At 37.1% G+C, this 19,309-nt stretch overlaps 1 protein-coding gene across 1 annotated transcript in view; it reads left to right on the top strand.

Annotated features, from left to right (window-relative positions):
• COL19A1 (collagen type XIX alpha 1 chain) overlaps window positions 1–19,309 on the top strand; it is a 183,709-nt gene that overhangs the window by 53,590 nt on the left and 110,810 nt on the right. The window contains exon 11 of the mRNA XM_033054946.1: window positions 12,234–12,278. Within this exon, the coding sequence (XP_032910837.1) occupies window positions 12,234–12,278 (45 nt within the window). The remainder of the gene's footprint in view (window positions 1–12,233; window positions 12,279–19,309) is intronic.

The following is a 19,309-nucleotide window of genomic DNA, read 5'->3' as shown; positions in this document are numbered from 1 at the left end:
TTGTCTAATCAGCAGTCAGCACTGTTGCTCTGGCATGAGGCTCCCAAAAATAGAAACACAAGTCAAACAAGTAAGTGGAAGGGCACTAAAAGAAAAAGTGCTGCTAATTCCACTGTTGACTTTTTGTCTAATGGATTCTTGTTCCCAGGCCACACTAAGTAAAGCAACTGGCACGAGTGTGTTCCTGCAGATGGCTCAGCAGTGACACACGTGGCCCAGCTGGGTGACAGGTGTTTGATTTGCCTTTTGCAAGTACCTCACACAAGACAGATATTTATTTTTTTTTACAGATACCAAGAAGCTAGTCAGCTAATGCTTTTTCTTCAGAATTAACACCCCTTTCACTATGCTCCCTTTCTACTGTGAATGAGAGTTCTGTTGTCCCACACACATGAAAATAACATGATGTTACTTTGAAATAAGACTCTAAATAGGAGAAATTAATTCATAATTAACTTTTTTTAATAGTTGTAATCTGTTACCTTTATACATGTAAGATGCACAGCATATTATTTGTAGCTATTCACAATAATAACTCATGCAATAATTCTTTAGGCCACCTCACAGAATGAAAATTGACTTTAAAAGTGTGAATGGAAGGAGGGTGCCAGATTTCTGAGCTGTGACCATTATACTCTGTGTTACTGTGTCTTCCCATAACATGACAGGCTTTTGGGACTTTCTCAGACCAAGTAGCACAAACCTGGGGTAAAAGAAATGCCCTATCCATTGGAGCATACAGTATTGACAGAGGTGTTCCCAAGGCCATGAGGGAAGAGCAAAGGTGGGAAACTAGAGATGGGAATTGTGTACAATGTGCACAGGAATATTCTTTAATGAATTGTTGAAGCTTTGTTGTAAGCTGCATTACTGCACACTGCATAATTGGAGAGAGATTGTCTCAGTGGCAATCTATGGGGTGGGGTGGGCAGGGATTGGTTTTGTTTTAATGAGAAGAAGGCATTTGTTAGACAGTGCCATGATAGCAACTCTGATAGCAGAGGCAGCAATGAAAATTGAAGAGCAGGAGGATGATTTGGCCCATCATCCTTGATTGATGGGAACCTAAAGAGGTAGAATGTGTAATTTAGAGTGACTGTGGCCAGTTTGTCTTCCCCACCCCATTTCTCCATACTTTGGTCTGAACATTCTTATCTTCTGGTATCAAGTCCATGAATTGGAAAAAGGTAAGACTTCAGGATCTATCAGGAAAACTGCATGACTATCTGTAGTGACAGGGTTATACTGCCAGTGTTGTCAAATAGCCAGAAGTACCACCCTCTGGAATACACTGTACTGGCAGTACTTCTGCTGAACCACAGAAGAACGAGAAAGGAATGCAGCTGGAGAAATGGGTGTCAGAGTATTGTTGATTCACTAAATAAACACTGGGCTTTAATGAGAGGGTGGTTAGAAACTCGCACGAAAAGCTTGTGTGCCTCAGATAGCAGACAAGTTGCTTTCTGTCAGGCATCCCAGATGTAGTATGCAGAGTAGGCTAGTAAGCCTCAAAGAGGGTAAGAAAAGGCCTGAAAGGGAAAATTACAACCCTACTAGGCCAAGGTGTCATCATTACCCACAGAGGTGCTCAGAATTTATGGAGACTTACCTTTAGGGAGCAGCTCCAGGGCTCCTGTGCTGACAGTAGATCTGCTGATCCCAGATTCCCAGCTTAGTCTAGGTGAGATGGAGTACTAGATATGTGGTTGGTATATCCTCTTAATCTATCTCCAAAACACAGTAAATGTCAAAAAGCACTGTTTTGAAAATGAGAAGAGGCATTTCTTGGAAAAACCCTAAAAATCTGTGTGCAAGTGGAGACCTGGAAACTGTACCTTGAACTGCTTTATTTATCAGTGGTTGAAAAGAGGTTTACAGCTGCAAGCACACCAACAAGATGGCATTTCAGGAAAAGTACTGATATGGCTTAGTTCTTAGATTAGAAATTTCAGTCTATATGCAGTTCCATTTATTTCTGATTGACCCTAAATGGTTACTTTTTCTACTGTTTTTTTTGCATTTCCTGTTTGTGTGGTTAAACACTGAAGTTAGTATTTCGTGGTCTGTGGGACTGACTTTTTGTAGTGTAAACTTGCGTTTGTAGCAGCTGAGAATCTGCCTCCTGAATCTTCAGATTATGGAACTGGATACTGATGATGATGGTAATGATAATAGATTTTTATAAAGAATAACTTTTGAGGTGTAAGAGGTTGACCAATGCTGTTTACATTCCTGATGCAAACCTGGGGGTACAACTATTGTGTTGAGTATAATAGTCATAATATATTATATTATTTTTTAAAGACCTCAGCAACATGTTCTCATTGAATAATGATTTTTAAGATACATTTGCCATTATTGCATTTCAAATATTACTTGAACAAGGCCAATTAGATTACTTTCCAGTTCTGTTGAAACTTTAATAGGATTTAGATTTGCTTTAACACTGTGTTATGGTTGGATTAGTAATAAATTAATAGATGTTCTGTAGGTCAGGCAATTTTCCTTTTGACAGATCTGCAGTAATGGAAAAAACATAGTTGCAATAAATATCAGTTGTCCATGAGTATAAGATTGCATCAAACTTTTTTTAGATAATGGAAATATCCAACTAGCTAGACTTAATTTTTTAAACAGTTAATCTGTAAGAATTTATAAATCTTGGAGAATTTTTTTCAGCCAGAATCCTATTTGCATATTCTCACTACTCTGTGGGAAATGTTCTTGTGAATTTTATTTGCATTTTTTTAATGTTTTGTGTATGATGTTGTAGGTCAAATAAACTGGATTGTTATCCAGCCCATGTTTAATTGTGTCTGCACTACGTTTTTAAATTGTCACCTCTTCAAGGACATGCAATAGCAGTGAATATTACTTGTAGTTGCCAAAGGCAGAAAGAAGACCTATTGACAGCAGAGGCTCTGCTTCTGCTGATGCTTTTTTGATGGCAAAGAAATCAGTCCTTGGCATGTGTCCCAAAGACTTCAGTCAGTTTATTACCAAAGGAAAAAAAAATGTAAAAGGCAGTATACCTGGCTGTAGTTGTGCATGACAATAAATGCTTTCATCTTTGGTTTTTCAGAACAACTTCTCTGATGTCATTGTTGGGTAGAAATAATTTGTGGGAGGAAAATATAGGAACAAACTTTTGACTTATGTACTTTATGTATGAAAATATGTTTCATGTATTTGAATATAGATATTGTGCGAGTTACATGCTTTTTGAGACATGCTCATAGCAAAAAAAGGAAACTATGCCAAGTAAAGAGAGTGCAGTCTGGAGTAAGGAACCCTGTGGCCATGTTCTCTGATGCTCTGAGCTACCTATAACTGCTGATTCTTTAGTCTAAATACAAACCACCAAAACCTAGATTTTCATGTGTCATTTAATGGCTGTATTAGCGTCCCATTTCCTGAATGAATAGGCAAGTCGGTCTTGTCCCAAAGATGGGTAACAGAAAATGATGGGAATGAGGAAAAATTGGAGCCTTCTGAACTCAGTCCATGTTATAATATGCAAATAAGATCAGCAGGGTCATTGCCATTCGCCTTTCTCTTTAACAGTTGCTTAACATTACCCCTCTAACCTGCCCTGACCCTCTTGGCCAAACTATGGTGTATCTGCTCCACTGGGGCTGCTGTGGAAGCAGGACAGAGCAAAGGAAATGAACTATTTACCTGTCACAAGCCCTTCTCCATCAGGTTATTTTAACGGGAGGTCTTATTCTTGCTCACATAGATCAAGTTTGCAACAAGGATAGCACTGAGCAAGAACTCGGGAAGTGTTGGTGCAGTATCCAAGAGGGAACAAAAGGCTTGGTAGATGCAGTGAAGCCAAAATTTAATAATGTTTAGCAGAAACTTCTTGACACAACTAATCCAGGAAATTCACGGAGCAAGTTTTAATAAATATATTTTGAATATATTTTACATAACTAATATTCTGTGAGGTGATCCTAGCTATTAACACAAGCCTGTTTAAATAAACAAGGAAATATTCCAGTAGGCTAAGAAAGGTGTCATATAATGGACTGTAATTGGTGTGGGATTTTTATCTGTTCAGGGGACAGCTCTGCCCCTGTTGGTGGCTCTGCACTAGCTGGGTACGTGCTCCCAGGAGGGAGGATGCTGCTCAAGCCCACTGACAGTACATTGTTGAACATTCCGCTCCATTTCTGCAATGCTAAAAATAGTTGTCCTCATTTTAAAACACTGGGCTATTAGATTATTCCAAGGGTCTGGCGTACTTAGACTAATGGAAGGCACGTATCCATAAATTATCAAAACACTAAGTAGTGTTTGACCGTGCTGATTTTGTTCTATTAAGATGAGTTTCCTTGCTAGTAACCCTGGGGTATCAAGCCTATTTTGTAAATCAAGCTACTGGCAGAGCACCAGTAAATTTAAAAATAAAAATGTTTGGTTTTCATATTGAGAATGGAGAAGCATCTGACTGCTTCCTGGTAGCTTGGTTTTTTAGGTTTTTTAGTTTGTTTGTTTGTTTTTTGGGGTTTTGGGGGGTGGTTTTTTGGGGTTTTTTTGGGGTGTTTTTTTGTTTTTTTCTTTAGTTTTACAGAGCCATATCTGAAAAATGCTTGAAGTATTTTACAGTAATTGTTTCTCTTTCCCACCCTTGAAGAGAATCTCATGGAGTTTCAGCATATTTGCCATTGTAAATCTTGTTAGTGCCTAAAATAGTCCAAATAGCAAAATGCATTCCAAGTGATTGATAAAAGTTTCTTTCAATAATTGTTTTTTTTGGTTTCTTTTCTTGTCTTTTTTTTTTCCTTTTTTTTTTTCCTTTTTTTGTGTATTTAGATAATGTGATTCCTAATTCATTTTTTTGCCACCATATTGTTTCATACTAGAGATAATGATGCTCCTGATAAAGTTCATACACTTGTATGTTAAGATAGCCTCTCCTTCTATTCTTTTCAATTTTTTTAGTTTGGATGCCCTTTATTTGGGGAGGGGAAATAGCTAAGTGTGGAAATCAAGCTATAAAAACTGATGTAAAGGCATTCTAAGAATGTTGTTATATACACACATACAAAGAATCTTACTCTACTTTCAAAATCCTTCTCTAATTTTATAACATGCTGCAGCACAATTATAGACTGAAAAATCAATAAATTATAAATATATTAAGGAGCATGTATATAAATACATTGCACATTTCCAAAACAGTTAAAGCAATCACATCAATCATTTTAGATTTAATAAGAATAATACTGATGTTATTGATGTAAGGATGCATTTTTACATTGTTGTGTTGAAGAAATAGTAATTTGTAGAACACTGATTAAACAGGGTGAGGCAAAAGACCTATGGGTTGTCTTCATAAAAAAAAAACCCTGTTATTGTGTTTTGGGGGTGTTTTTCTAGTTTGCAGTGATCCAGTATAGCAGGGAAGATGAAATTTTATTATCTGGTAGCAGACTATGAAGAATTTTTTACAATCCATTCTGTAAATCTAGAGAAAATGAAGGGATAACCATTACTTGCAGTGATTAATTAGAATTTTTCCCCAGTAGACTACCATGTACTGTTACAGACAGGAGCTGGAAAGGAGATGTTGGAAACTGTGCCATGAATTGAGTTACAAAAATGACATTTTAGCAAGTTGTTTTAAGATTTATTTTAATTGTTGTATGTCACGAGGGCTTTGTATTTATTTGCTTAATTATTTTTATCATTCTGATGAATAATCGTTCTTTTATTGACTCTTTCTGTTTTTAAGAGAGACTGGAGTTTTTCCTTTGTGTCTGTTCTTTTTGTGTCTGTGAGGCATTTGTCTCCTGCTTGGCTTGGAATCAAATAAGTGAACTTTCAAAACTTTCTTTTGTTGCTGAATTTTGGCATGGACAGAGAACTCTGTTGGGTGGTGTGCGAGTTACTAGGGCCAACTTCTGTCAAGGACATCAGATACATGAATGGAATGGAGAAAGCATTTCATTTTAGATTATTTTAATAAGATTTCTAAGCTCTTATTAGAAGCCGTATGAGCACAGATGAATTCTACCAGCATTTAGCTCAGTAACTGTAGTTTAATTATGACAAAACAATGTATTCATGGTGGCATATTTCATGAACCTGTAAATGGAGGGTGGCTCTTAGCTTTGAGTGGCAGACCAGGTTCTCGCTAGGTCTGTAATTATTTCATGAACTTGTCTAAGAAGGAAACGGAAAAGGAAATTACTGCAATATTTTGATTTTAATTCTAAATGAGATATTACTAAGTTTTTAACTATACCTTTTCCTTGTTAAGCTGTATATTAAATGCAGAATTGAGTTTTCGGTAACTCTCAACTCAAAGTTCTTGATATATGGTTTTCTTTTGTTCAAATACTCCTTATTCAAATATTGAAGAGGAAGTTTACTATGTTACTCAGCTTGAATAGTCACCTTTTAAAAGCATTTTTTATTAACAAGGTACTTAGCTCTTTTTTTTTAAAACGTGGATTAGAGGACATTGTAAGTTAACAGTCTATATCATTCACTTGGGAAGTAGGGCAAGCCTGCCTGGCTGCAGAAGATCAAGATTTGCATTTCTTCCTGCTGAGTAAGCTGGGCACTTGGAGATGAAGGAAAAATCTGAATTGTCCCTTTGAGCAGAGCCTAGAAACCAGCAGTGAGCCTTGTGCACACAGCTCCCTGTTGGACCTAATGGTTTAAGGGCATACCCCTGTGTGCTCAAGTGCCTGATAGGTACTGGGGAGGGTGTGGAAACTGTGGTGCACTTGTTGGGGTTTTAGGTACTTGGGTAGAATGCAAGTGTCTTCTGGACTGTCTTCTTCGCAATAGGACCTGAAATAAATCTTGAGAAAGTTTTCATGTGTTCAAAATTCTCTAAATTTTGTTGTCCAGTTGTCTGAAGCAATCATAGCTATTTCTGCTACAGAACCAGATAACCTGTAATTGTTAGTGACCTATTATTTTGAAAGTGTTTAAAACATATTAACCAAATACAAGGTAGCAGACATAAATAACCCTAGAAATTAATTCAGCTATTCCATAGAAAAGGAATGAGAAGCAATCCATGTCTAGATGCCTTTTTCTCTTAATTTAGCTCAGTCATGAATTAGGTCTGTAAAATGGTGTGTAGTAACACTTTGTTTCAGAGGGAAGCTGGCTCAGTAGGTGCTTCTGGCAAACCCAGTCTTACTGACTCTAAGGTAGAAGAGAAACAAAACAAAGACCCAAACAAAAAAGAGCCTCATTCTAACTATTTGCAGTCTCAACATCCTTTTTGCCAGCTGTCCAGTATCTACATAAATGGTACTTGAATTACTTATCCAGTTTCTGAGTTATTTAATGTGACAGAGGAACCTTACTATTGACTTCTCTTTCAAAAGAGAAAGGACATGTGGTGCTGGGTACAAACGTGCCCAGCAGTATTATTTTGCATTAAGACCAGTTGCCTAAGTCTTGAAACTCTACAGATCTTTTCAAGATTGCAGATTCAAAAATTTGAAATTTGAGAGTCTTGAGACCTCAGCAAAATGAGATGAGGAGCAACACTTCTTCCACTCTTCCATTTTAATATTTTACTCCTTTCCAGAAGTGGAATATTGTAGGAAGGCCAAAACTTGGAGAAAGTGATGTGTTATTTATAGACCTGGTAATACTTGTTAAAATTGCCTCTTAATGGTCAGATTTTTTGTTCATTGCAGAGGCTTTTAATGGTAAATATTTGGAATTCATCTTAATGTCTGTCCAGCTAATAACTTTTAGAAAATTGTAGAGGAAATAGTTCTGCTACTTCAACAAATTAAGAGACCACACAAAAAAATTTCCCATTATTTTGTTGTTATTAAAATTTCAAGAAAATGTTCTGCAACATGACCTTGATGTAATTTGTGTATCTTTAGGGCAGACACTTCCTGTAATATAGCACAAGGGGAAGGAAGGAAGGAACTTATTTTCTGCAGATGAGGTAGCCAGAATTTTTTCAGCAACAAGATTACCACAGTCTATCAATTTCTACATTCAAAGCCAGGATCTCACTGACTTGTACTGCAGGCATATTTAAAACACTTAAAATAAGATCAGCAAGCCTGCAGTGAGTATCAGGACAAGCAATCAATGATTGTCCATGAAAAACTTGTGTGAAATGTTTTGCCTAACTTAATATGAGAATTTTGCCACACAAAGGAAAATTTAAGTCAGTCATACTTGTGTATTTTTTAATTTAGTTTTTTTATTTCTGCAACATTTGAATTATTTAAAGTTACCAGTAACTAACACAGTTATATTTTTTATACTGTCAAATGGAAATTTCCTAACTTCTTTACCTACATTTTGTTGACTATATTTCTTATTTTGTCTAATTTGGAATACATATATATATTTTTTTTTTTATTCAAATATGTGGAAAATAATCTGGGTTGTTTCCGAAACATAATGAGTTGTTGGTCACTAACATTGGTACAGGCAAGAATGACTTGTTGAACAGCAGCATTGCTGAAAATACTGGGGAGGTGGACACGAGACTGAATTATGAGCCAACAGCATTCTCCTACTGGAATAAAATAAATCTCATATTGGACTATATAATTAAAACTGCTCCTAGCAGATCAGGGGGGATATTTTTGCTTCTTTGCTTGGTGGTGCTGCACTTGGTGTTCTGTGTCATGTTTGGGAGAGTCCTCCGCACTCACTTCCACAAGAAATGTGGACAAACCAGAGAGGGTCCAGCAGGGAATCAGTTTATGTTCAGGGGCCTAGAAAACAAGACATCTGAGGAGTGTTTCAAGGAGAAATTTTTTTTGAGTCTGGCAAAGAGAAAGACAAGGAATGATTGAAACTGTCCTATAAATCTGAGCAGCCCAGCTGGTTAATCTTCAAGGACAGCTTCCTAAAACCCCAAGAACACTCCATGTTGTTATTCAGGGAGTTGAGTGAGTATGGCAGAAGGCCAGCATGGATGAACAAGATGCTTCTGACTGACCTCAGACAGAAAAGAGAGTAAACAGTGGAAACACGGGTGAGCTACCCAGTAGGAACATAGAAACAGTGCCAGAGCATGTGGTGATGGAGTTAGGAAACCAGAAACTCATCTGGAATTGAAACAAGTAAGAGTATTTTAAGGGCAGCATGAAGGGCTTCTGTTAAGTGCATCCATAGTGAAAACAAAGCTGAAGAAAACATTGACCTGCTGTTTAATGGGATGGGGGATGTGGAAAAGGCTGAGAGTATTCAATTTTTTTTTCACCTTGTTTTTTTCCCTAATAAGTTTTGCCCTCGGGCCTCCCAGTTTACTTAAGCATGTTAGCAGAGAGTGTGATGATTAACAACTGTCCACAGAAGGGAGTGTTACGGAGCACTTACTCTACTTGGATGCTTTCAAGATACCAAACGTTATGCATCAAGGGGTGCTAGGGCAGCTGGCTGATGTCACTGCTGGGCTGCCCTCTGCCATTATCAAAAATGATGATTACTAGGGAAGGTCACTGATGCCTGGAAACAAGCAAACATCATGTCCATCTTCAAGAAAAATCCATTGAACTGCAGGGCAGTCAGCCCCACCTCTGTCCCTAGAAAGATTATGCAGCAAATCCTGGAAGGCATGTCTGAACAGAGGAAGGACTAGAAGGTCACTGGGAACAGCCAGTGTGGGTTTACCAAGGACTAATCACACTGGCCAACCTGATTGCCTACTCTGATAAAATGACTGTCAGTGTGGATTAGGGGAGAGCAGTGGATGTTGTGTACCTTGATTTCAGCCAGGCTTTTGGCACAGTCTTCAGACATATAATTACACTGGAATCCGTGAGGCTCTGACTGGATAAATGAATAACAGAATGGATGGAAGATTGGTGTGTAAGGTGGAATGATGCTATGCAGTTTGACTGCTGCCTAATAACAAGTGTCACACCCCACGAGGCAATACTGGATGTTATTTAATGTCCTTATTAATAACATGGATGATGGGGTTCTCAGCAAGTTTGTGGATGTTATCAAATTCAGGGAAGTAGTGCCCTGGGAGGTAGGGCAGGAAGGATATTCTTAACATGCTGAACAAATGAGCTGTCCCTAAACTTTTACAGTAAAACAAAGGCAAACACAAGGCCCTGCCTCTGAGAAGGAACACCCTCATGCCATAATACAGGCCAGGTGCCACATTTTTAGAAAGCAGCTCTACAGAAAGGGAGGTGGGAGTTCTGCTTTGTTTGAATAAGGCCAAAGGCATCTTGGGCTGCCTGAGCAGGAAAAGTGATTGGTGAGTGCTTGTGAGACTGCATGTGGAGTTCTGCATCCATTTTGGAGCTCCCTGGAGAGGATAAAGAGCAGCTCCTTGGGGTGAGTCCAGTGGAGACCCACCAAGATGGCCAGGGCTTGAAGCCCGTGATGTGAGAGAGGTGGCTGGGGGAGCTGGGCTTGTTCAGCCTTAAGGTGAGATGATTTGGAAAGTGGGGTGTGGTGAGTGATGTGCAGATTCATGGCTGTCTGTAAATACTGGGTGGGTGTGGAAAAACCAGAGTCAGACACCTATCAGAGATGTACAATGAAAGGATGAGAGGCAATGAATACAAGCTAAAATTAATGAAATGTCTCAGAATAATTTTCATATGATGAATTTGGGATTGATTAAAAACACAAATGGGAAAAGCTAAATTAAGAAAACACTTCCATGATTTTTTTAGAGTAAGTGTTAGCTGTGTTGTGCATCCAGCAGTTCAGGAAGAATAGGAATCATAGAACAACCCAGGTTGGAAGGACCTTCAAAAGAATGTCTGACACGACAAAAAAAAAGGAAACTAGATGAACTGAACAGAAATTGTATGCATTTGTAAATTATTTCAGGAATTAGCCTTTCATTTTTAGATAAGGACATTCAGAAGTTTATTTCACTAGATACCATTTTGTATACTTGGTCTTGGGCTTGCTTCTAAAATCAAGCTGTTGATTGTAAAAGCCATCCCTTGCCAAAAGTACAAAGGCAGCTACTGTAGGAAGTGATGAAAAGTCCAGAACTGTTTGATAATTTATACTCTTGCACACCTTCAAGGCTTTGAATTTAATTCCCAGATGTGTAGTACATGATCAGTACATGAACCGGTACTTGAAAAATCTGACAAAATGCTGCTAGAAATTTTGCAAGCTATAGCCAGCTGTTCTAGTTAACCTCACTTCAACCTTGTACTTCTACTTAAGGAAATTACACTCTCTAAAGGGTGAAAGAACATTTAGACATTGCTCTGTCTAATTTTTTTAAGGGAATTTAAAAAAACACTATAAGCTTTCTTTTGGATATTTTCCACTCTTTTCATCTACAGATGTATAAAAAAATCATGTGTGTTGTACTGAGGCCATGAGACTGAATTCTGGAGACTGGAAAAGACATACAAACCATCTCCTGCTAGATGATTTGAGGGAGAAATAAAAAGTTTGCATTTTTTTAATTAGGTCGTTTTTGTGCTGTCTGTGTATAATTACGCCCGTCTGTCTTGTGTATGTCTCACAAAATATGCAAGTATACATTAATAAAAACGTACAGCAGGTGTTATTTTTGTATAATATCAACAGACTGGCAGATTGCATTTGATGAAGATGTTAACGTAGTAAGATTGTACACTGTGATCCTTTTCTGAGCTAAATGTTAGGAAATTAGAGCTGGAAAGAGCATTATAATAGACCTTTTTATTGAAATGCCATCAAACAAAGAATTCAATCTGCTAAAATAACCTGAGCTAGAGTTAATAGTTTAAAACTCACCCCTTCTGTGTTTTCTCATTATTTGTTTTGGTTCCTTCTTAATACTTGGATAATTGGATATGGTTTTTAAAGTGAAAGAAGTTAGTTTTCTTTTCATAAATAATATCTGTATATTTTTTCAGTTGATCTGGGTTGGAGACCTTCACAGTTGACTAGTCTTATTTAAAAATTAATAAGAATGTTTTAATAGGAATAAATGTATTAAAATTGGTTCTGCAGAAGAATAGAAGTATTTTAATAAGCAGGTCTTGAGTCAATAAATAGTTGAGAATTTTGAAAGCTGAGAAAATCCCTTAGGATTAATGGAAAAATAAATTACTCCTATTAACTGACAAAACTATGGAAAACCATATCATTTTTCTGCAGACCTTTCACACCTTTTTGAATGAGAGAAAATCAGCATCCAAATTATTTCATTTTTGCCTCATAATAAAAATTCAGTGCAGTAAAATTATTTTAAAGAATAAAATTGCTTGAACAATGTTTGTTTGAGATTTTATCCTTTTGTGTTCCAGGGTGAACGTGGCTTTCCGGGTAGTAAAGGTGACAAAGGTGAAAAGGTAAATTATTCTGTCCATGTAATTTATTGACTTAGCAATATGATATATGGCCAGTCAAGTAGATCTTTGTTCTAAATGTCTACCTTAACCCTTTAATTAATAAATTTCTTAAAATTTTGTCATGTAAATGCTTGAGAATTAGAACTTCTGTATGTATTTGCTGAGTGCCATCAGGGCTTCCTTTGGATTCTTTTTCCTATGAAAAAAAGTTTTATGAGGAACTAACAGAACCTTTGCAGTGGCAGGCAGTAGTTCAATAGCTTGCATTAAAATGAGAGCTAAACTGGCCTTGTGGAAGGCTCTCCTGGCCGATAGATAGCCAGCATTGGGTGGCATTAGCTGATGCAACCCAATCTTCTTGTGTTACTTGTGGCAGGTAAGTCTTCCCAGGCCCCCAACCAAAGGCAAGTAAACGTGTGTTGAGGGACAAGTGCAAGGAAGAGCCAGATACTAGCTTGTGTAAAAAGAATTAAAGTAACAATGGTCATAGTTTATGGTTGTATCTTCAGTTCTTAACCATGTTCATGCCTGTTTACTGGTTTCTCACTAGTTTTGGCGAGGTAGTTTCTCTGTGCTTCAGCCCACTGTCTAAAAAGGGAGTAGAAAAGCATTTCTGCTGAATTTATATATCATAAAGTTGAAGAATGACAGAAGCTGCTATTCTGGCAATATTCAGACTGATGAAAATAGAGAGTAGGTGGCAGCTTCTGAATTTAAAAAAGTGTAATATATTTGTGAGTTAGGCTGCTTTGGACATGGATATATTCATTCACCCACCATACCTCTTCAGAAGTGTCAGACGGCTTTCCAGTGTTCATATTTTAAAGAAAGCATGCTATGGATTAACAGAATTGAATCAGATTTAAAATGTGGAGGTTTTTTTAGAAGAAAGATCCCATGTAGGCGAGAAGGAAGAAGTATCAGAAGTAGAAACCAGCATCCATAGCAACTAACATTTATAATGTGAGGATTCAGCCTTCAAAAAAAACCACTTGTTAAGCTTGAGTGTTTCTAACTCCAATGACAGATCTTATTTCCTTGGTAGTATCATTATTCATCAGTTCTGAAGGGCCTGTGGATTTTTTCTTTTTTTTTTTCCCTCCCCATAATTGCTCTGCAGCTGTGCTGTGCTCTCCTCGCGTTTTATGAATAAATTGTGTTTGAGCACAGGCACATGGTTCCAGCTGTTGCTGCCACTCTCTTTGCTTGATTTCCCTTATTTTTAAGCAGAGACAAAGTGACCCAACCACTAGTAGTCACATTTTCCTTATGTGGAAGCTAAACCAGCATGCTTAGCCCATTTTTTTTTCTTTTTGTCTCCTAAATTCAGATCAAAATTAAAAGATACCATTTAAAAATACTTCTAGTGTTTATTATTGTGTTTACTTATTATTATGTTTACTTAAATTATTATAATTTATTATTAATGCTGCATTTGACTGCTCTTCAAATTAAAGGAAATATAAGAGTGGAAGGATCTTTATTTCACCAGTGGTCACTCAAAAATAATTTGGGCTAGTCTCATCAGAAGCTGCACGTGATATTTCTGTGGGAAACCTGTGTTTAAAGGCTATGGGAAGTAGGTCTTTAGCAGTTAATCAGTTCAGCTTAAATTCAAATAATTGTTTAAGAATAACAGTGTAGAATTTCAGCTACTAAACTCCACTATAAAAAAAATTATCAACACATTTGCATTTTAACATGGCAGCACAAAATGAAATAGTTATACTATTTTGTGTGTAACAAGTATGATTACAAAGCCTGAAATGGAAAATTTTCCTATTACCAAAAATTCTGCCTAATATTGCATGTTAAGATCAAAATTTTTGCACACTCTATTTTTCATATCACCTAGAGTGGGACACAACTACCTCAGTGTGGGATATTTGCCATTCCAGACTCCCTGCAAAAGTACATGGATGAACTCTGCTTTTGTTTTTAGAGACCCTGTAATTTTGTAGGGTTGAGCACTTGAAACCAGCTCAACCTTATACCTTGTTTGATCAAATGAAAATAACTGTTTTCTGTGTTAGGTTCTGCTTTGGTAGAGCAAGCCTTAGGGACATCAGAGAGGCAGAGACAACTGAGGTGACAGTGTGTGATCGTTTGTACGGTACAGTTATGGGAAACACCTATAGTGTAAATTATTGATGGAGATTCATTCCTTCATGCTGTTTAAGGGTTTCTCTGCCACGCTTGGTTCTTCTTGAGGAATCCAAAAGTTTCGTTTTGCTTTTGGTCGTGGCTGAACTTGGTTCACCCTTGCAGAACCCAGTAGTGGTACGGGAAGTACAGACTGCAGGTGTTACGGTGCAATTTTTCCCTCCAAGTGAAATATACTCTCACTGTGAATTTAATTTAATTCTCCTTTATATTCTGTTTTCTTTGCGTTACATGGGGAATGACACTCTTACATGATTGTCTTATAACTACAACAAAAACATTGGTTTACCCTTTTATAGCATGACTGAAAAAGTATATGCTGAGAGCAGTTTTAATTGGTTTGCTGCCAAGTAGGCAGTCTGTTTCATGGGGATCTGTTTTCCTTCTAATACTGCTTAGAATTTTAATTTTACAGTGTGGGATAGAAAATATGACTATCATATTTCATACTTATAGGAAGTCAGAAGGTACTGATAATAACTAGAAGAAAGGTTTAAAATACAGAATGTTCTTGATAAATCAGAGATGTAACCTGAAAAGAAAAATGAAATGGCAGCTGAAACACTAAGATGTTCCAAAGTGAAGTATTGTCTGCAACACTAATTAAAAAGTCCTATTAAAATGTGCTATTTGGTGTTGATATGACTTCAGTTTTACAGATTGGAGAGGCAAGCACTGAAAATGATTGGCACTCAGGAATGCAGAACCTTTCAGGAAGGATTGCATGATTGTCTCAGTGTAGAGTCAGCTGAAAATATGTGAACAGTCTTCAAATACGGAACATTTTTGCAAAGAGGAAAGAAATGGTCTGTTTGTGTGTCTGTAGTGCATGCAGAGCAGTGGGCTGGAAATGCAGCAAGGAAAATGCTGTGTAGTCATTAGGAAAGGGTTTTCAATTTTAACACTGTTGTTTATTACGGAAGTAATTTCCTCTTCCAGTGGTCTGCAGTTTTTATCCTGGTAACACAGAAGGGAATAAACTAAAGACTTGCTTCATGAAAACACAGGAGATGAGATTATCTTAAATGACTTTGCCATTTTCTGTTAATAGCATCCAAATTATGCAAGGTATCTCTTACACTTATTTTTAATTCAATGAGCACAGAGAATGGCAAGGCAGTTTCTTTTTGAACACACATATTTGTTTGGTTTTAACTTGTTCAGTTAATAGTTTTCTGTGGTAGAATTGTAAAGCTCTGGAGAAAGTTGCCCAAAGTGGTTTTCCAGCAACAATTTTTCCTTGAGGTTTTCAAGGCAAGCCCTGAGCAATCTGGCCTGATTAACAGGTTTGGGTCTGGATTTCAGCCTCTGTAGGTTTCAAGATTTCAGACCTATCCTGAAACTTGCAGAGGTTGAAATCTTATTTATTATTACTTATTTTGGTACTAGAAGTATGTGCATCACTTGGGGGTTGCAACCTATGACCTAACACTACCTTACTAACTAGACCATGGCAGTAAGTACCACAGCCGGTCTTTCTTAAACACTTCCAGGACAGTGACTCCATCACCTCTCTAGACAACCCATTCAAATACCTCGTCACTCCTTCTGTGAAGAACTTGTCTAATGTCCACCCTAAATACCCAAATTAGAAAAATAACCTCTAAGACGCATTCTTCCTATGTTAAATCTGTAATAAATTCTCTTTCCTCCTGGTTATTGCTTCCCTTGGTCACTCCAGTTAGTGCTCTTTAACCACGTTCCCTACTTTTTCTGTCATCTACCTTTTTGCTTAGAATATGTATTTTCTTTAGTACACCTTACAGATACGATTCTTTCTGTAAATGAGATAGAACACTGAGAATTCTGTTTTCTGGACACATGGAACATGAATGCTGTATAGATTTCATTAACATTTAGCAGTATATGTGGAACAAGTCTAATTTTTATTTGAAATAGCGGTAATAGAAAAGCCAACACATTTACATGTTAATTATACCTGAGCAAACATGAATTGCTTGTCACTAATAGATAATAGTCATTTCATAGATCTGGGAACACTAGATTTATTGCCTTGCTTAGCTACTTCAAAATGCTAGCAAAAAATCCCAGTTTGTGTTTTAAGACAGAGATGCAAGGTGGCTGTTACATGATGCAATCACAAGGCTAGTTGATACCTCAGAAGACTCAGAAGTTGTGACAGTAGGAGGATTGCTGTGCTCTGGAGAGGGACTCTTCAACTGCAGTTTCACTGAACTGGTGCCTTTCCTTCATAAAGCATATTCTCTTTTTTCTCACACTTGAACTACAGGACTTTAAAACTGGATGCCATTGGACCTGAGCTATGTAGCAGTTCATGTGCTGTGATATGCACTTTTAGACACTTAATCTCTGGTAAAGATATTATTTTACTATAATTCTGTGATTACTATTTCTCAGTAAAATGATACTAATTTTGAAGTTATGTATTTGAATAAGGGAAACTTTTAGAATAAAACCATAATGATAGTAATTTATTATTTCCAGAGTTTAATCCTTTTTAAATTACATATTGCATGTCTTAATTTGGCTTTTGCCTGTGAATACATATGAGAGGAGGAGTCTGGGGCTTGTCCAGTCTAAATGTAGAAAAAATTTCATCTGCCTAATTTTCTTCTAAACGCAGGATGTTCTTTGTATATATTTACTATTTTCTGAAGTACAATTTGAATCATACCAGGAAATAGGGCTTCATCTATTTCCTTTAGAACACAATTCCTAATAGATCTTAGTGTCAAGAAGATTTCCTGGAGGTTCAGTGTTTTCTACTTCATCCTATCACACCTAATAAAATACTCCTCTGTCTATCTTCCATGCATCCAGAACACACAAGACTATAAACTTCTAGGCTGTCTCCAGGTGTTGTTTCTTGTTTCAGTCTTCAATATACTTTTCTTAAATAAGCATAAGGAAATGAAGAAAGAATCACCTTTCCTAGGTCTAACATGCTGGTTTGAAGCTATTCATTATTTAGTGTTTCTAATATTTTAATGTCTGTGTCATAAATTTCAGTGGTAAAACCAGACAGCTCGAGTACTGGGGAAACTTCCAATTTACTTGAAAAATAGAAGCAATTGCACATAGATAGAAGACAAAGGTCTATAATTAAAAACACTTTTAAAACTACAATTAAGAGAAGTAGTTAGTAACACTGTGTATTAGTAAAGTGTGTCTGTCTATTTATGAGCTGTAGATTCAGCTAGAAATGCTTCAGTCTGAGCAAAAGATTAGAGGAGTAAATTCCATAAACTGCAAATCTTGGTATAACCATGGACACAACCTGGTCTTAATGTTTTTGGGGTAATGGAAGAACATGCAATTTGCATTATAGACTTAGGGTCCTATCCCCTAGTTTGTTTGGATGTGAGTGGAGTTGGTGCCACTGTGCTTATAAATTAGTCTCTAACCATCAATACAGATAATTTATTGGGGCAGGGAGAAGAATATTTGAAATCCTTGAAATCCTGCTTCAGGCTGGTGTGACTGAGTGCTTTACCAGCTGAATATAAATGTGAACAGAGATTTTTTCATACTTGTCTCCTAATGCTATATAGTCAAGTATACAAGTTTTCTCTTTCTCATCTTGTAACACTTAAGTCACCTCTTTGCACCTACTTTTATTTCTGTCCCTGAAATAGATGCTGTCACGTTGGCATCCTAGTAAGCCAAACACTACCAGGGCTTATCAGTTCTGTGGTATTTGGCTTGATCTGGCCATCTTCCTGTTGTTTAATGCTCTTGCCCTTTGAAACAGGCTTAATCAGAAGTGTCTGTTGGGAATAGTCCCTAGCCTATGCTAACTTTTTAACTGTGCCTGGGAATTATATAAGGAAATGCTAATTGGACTCATTGAAATGTCTGCAAAAAGCCTTCACAGCTGGGGTCTATCAATTAAATCATATAGATGACCAAGTCCCAGGTCCCAAGCTCTATCACTGTTTAATTTACTTACACATACCCATTTGGTCAGATTAAAGGTTCATCAGGCTCAGCATCCTGCTTCTAATGATAGCCTGAAGTGGTTCCCTGGGGACAAGCATAAGGACAAAGTAAGCAAGTATAGTTCTCTTCCAACCTTCAATTATTTGAGATTGCATCTCAGCAGATGTGTTTTCAATGAACTTAGTAGTCTTCAATGGACTTTTCTCCTGTTAGAAAGTACAGTTTTCTCCTGGATTCATGTAAACTTTGAGCACCTGCAATATCCTGTGGTGAGGAATTACACTGTTTATCTTTGTGTTTGAAGAAATACTTCCTTTTACTTATTTGAAACCTACTTCCTCTTAATTTGATTTGGTGTCCCCTACTTCTTTCAGAAGGTTCCTGTTCTCCTTTTCAGTGTCAATCGAGAATCAATAAGCTTGTATTACACATTCCTGAACTGTCTCTTTCAAATTGAATAATATCATTTTACTTAGCGTCTACCACTACGAAAAATGTTCTGTACTGGATCATCCTTACTTGCTTCTTCTGGGTATTACTGAGTTCTGTCCCAGTGCTTAAAGACAGAAAAGACAAGAACTTTGGTCTATGTAACATCCCAGTGAAATTCTTTGGCTTATTCTCTGTGTTTTCTTGTCTCCCCACAGGACCTTTTCTAACCTCTCTTTAGCTTTGAGTGGGGCCTCAAGATCTCACTCTCGATCCTTTTGAACTGGTCATTAACAGTCACTGCATTCAGGAAGTTGTGTTTGTATTCACAGATGTTATAGCTACATAGGGGATATAAGGATTTTACAGTCTGCATCACTTGATGTCTGCTGAATTTCATTTGTCCTTTTTCCATGTAATTTCATTTTATAATGACTGTATTGAGTTTTTCACAGTTCATCCTCATCTGTTTTATCCTTTATAATTTGGTATTTTTGCCAGATTGTTGTGTACTTCAA

The sequence above is a fragment of the Catharus ustulatus genome, chromosome 3 (assembly GCF_009819885.2).
Source record: "Catharus ustulatus isolate bCatUst1 chromosome 3, bCatUst1.pri.v2, whole genome shotgun sequence".
Lineage (NCBI taxonomy): Eukaryota > Metazoa > Chordata > Aves > Passeriformes > Turdidae > Catharus > Catharus ustulatus.
This window is presented reverse-complemented; position numbering and strand designations above follow the sequence as displayed.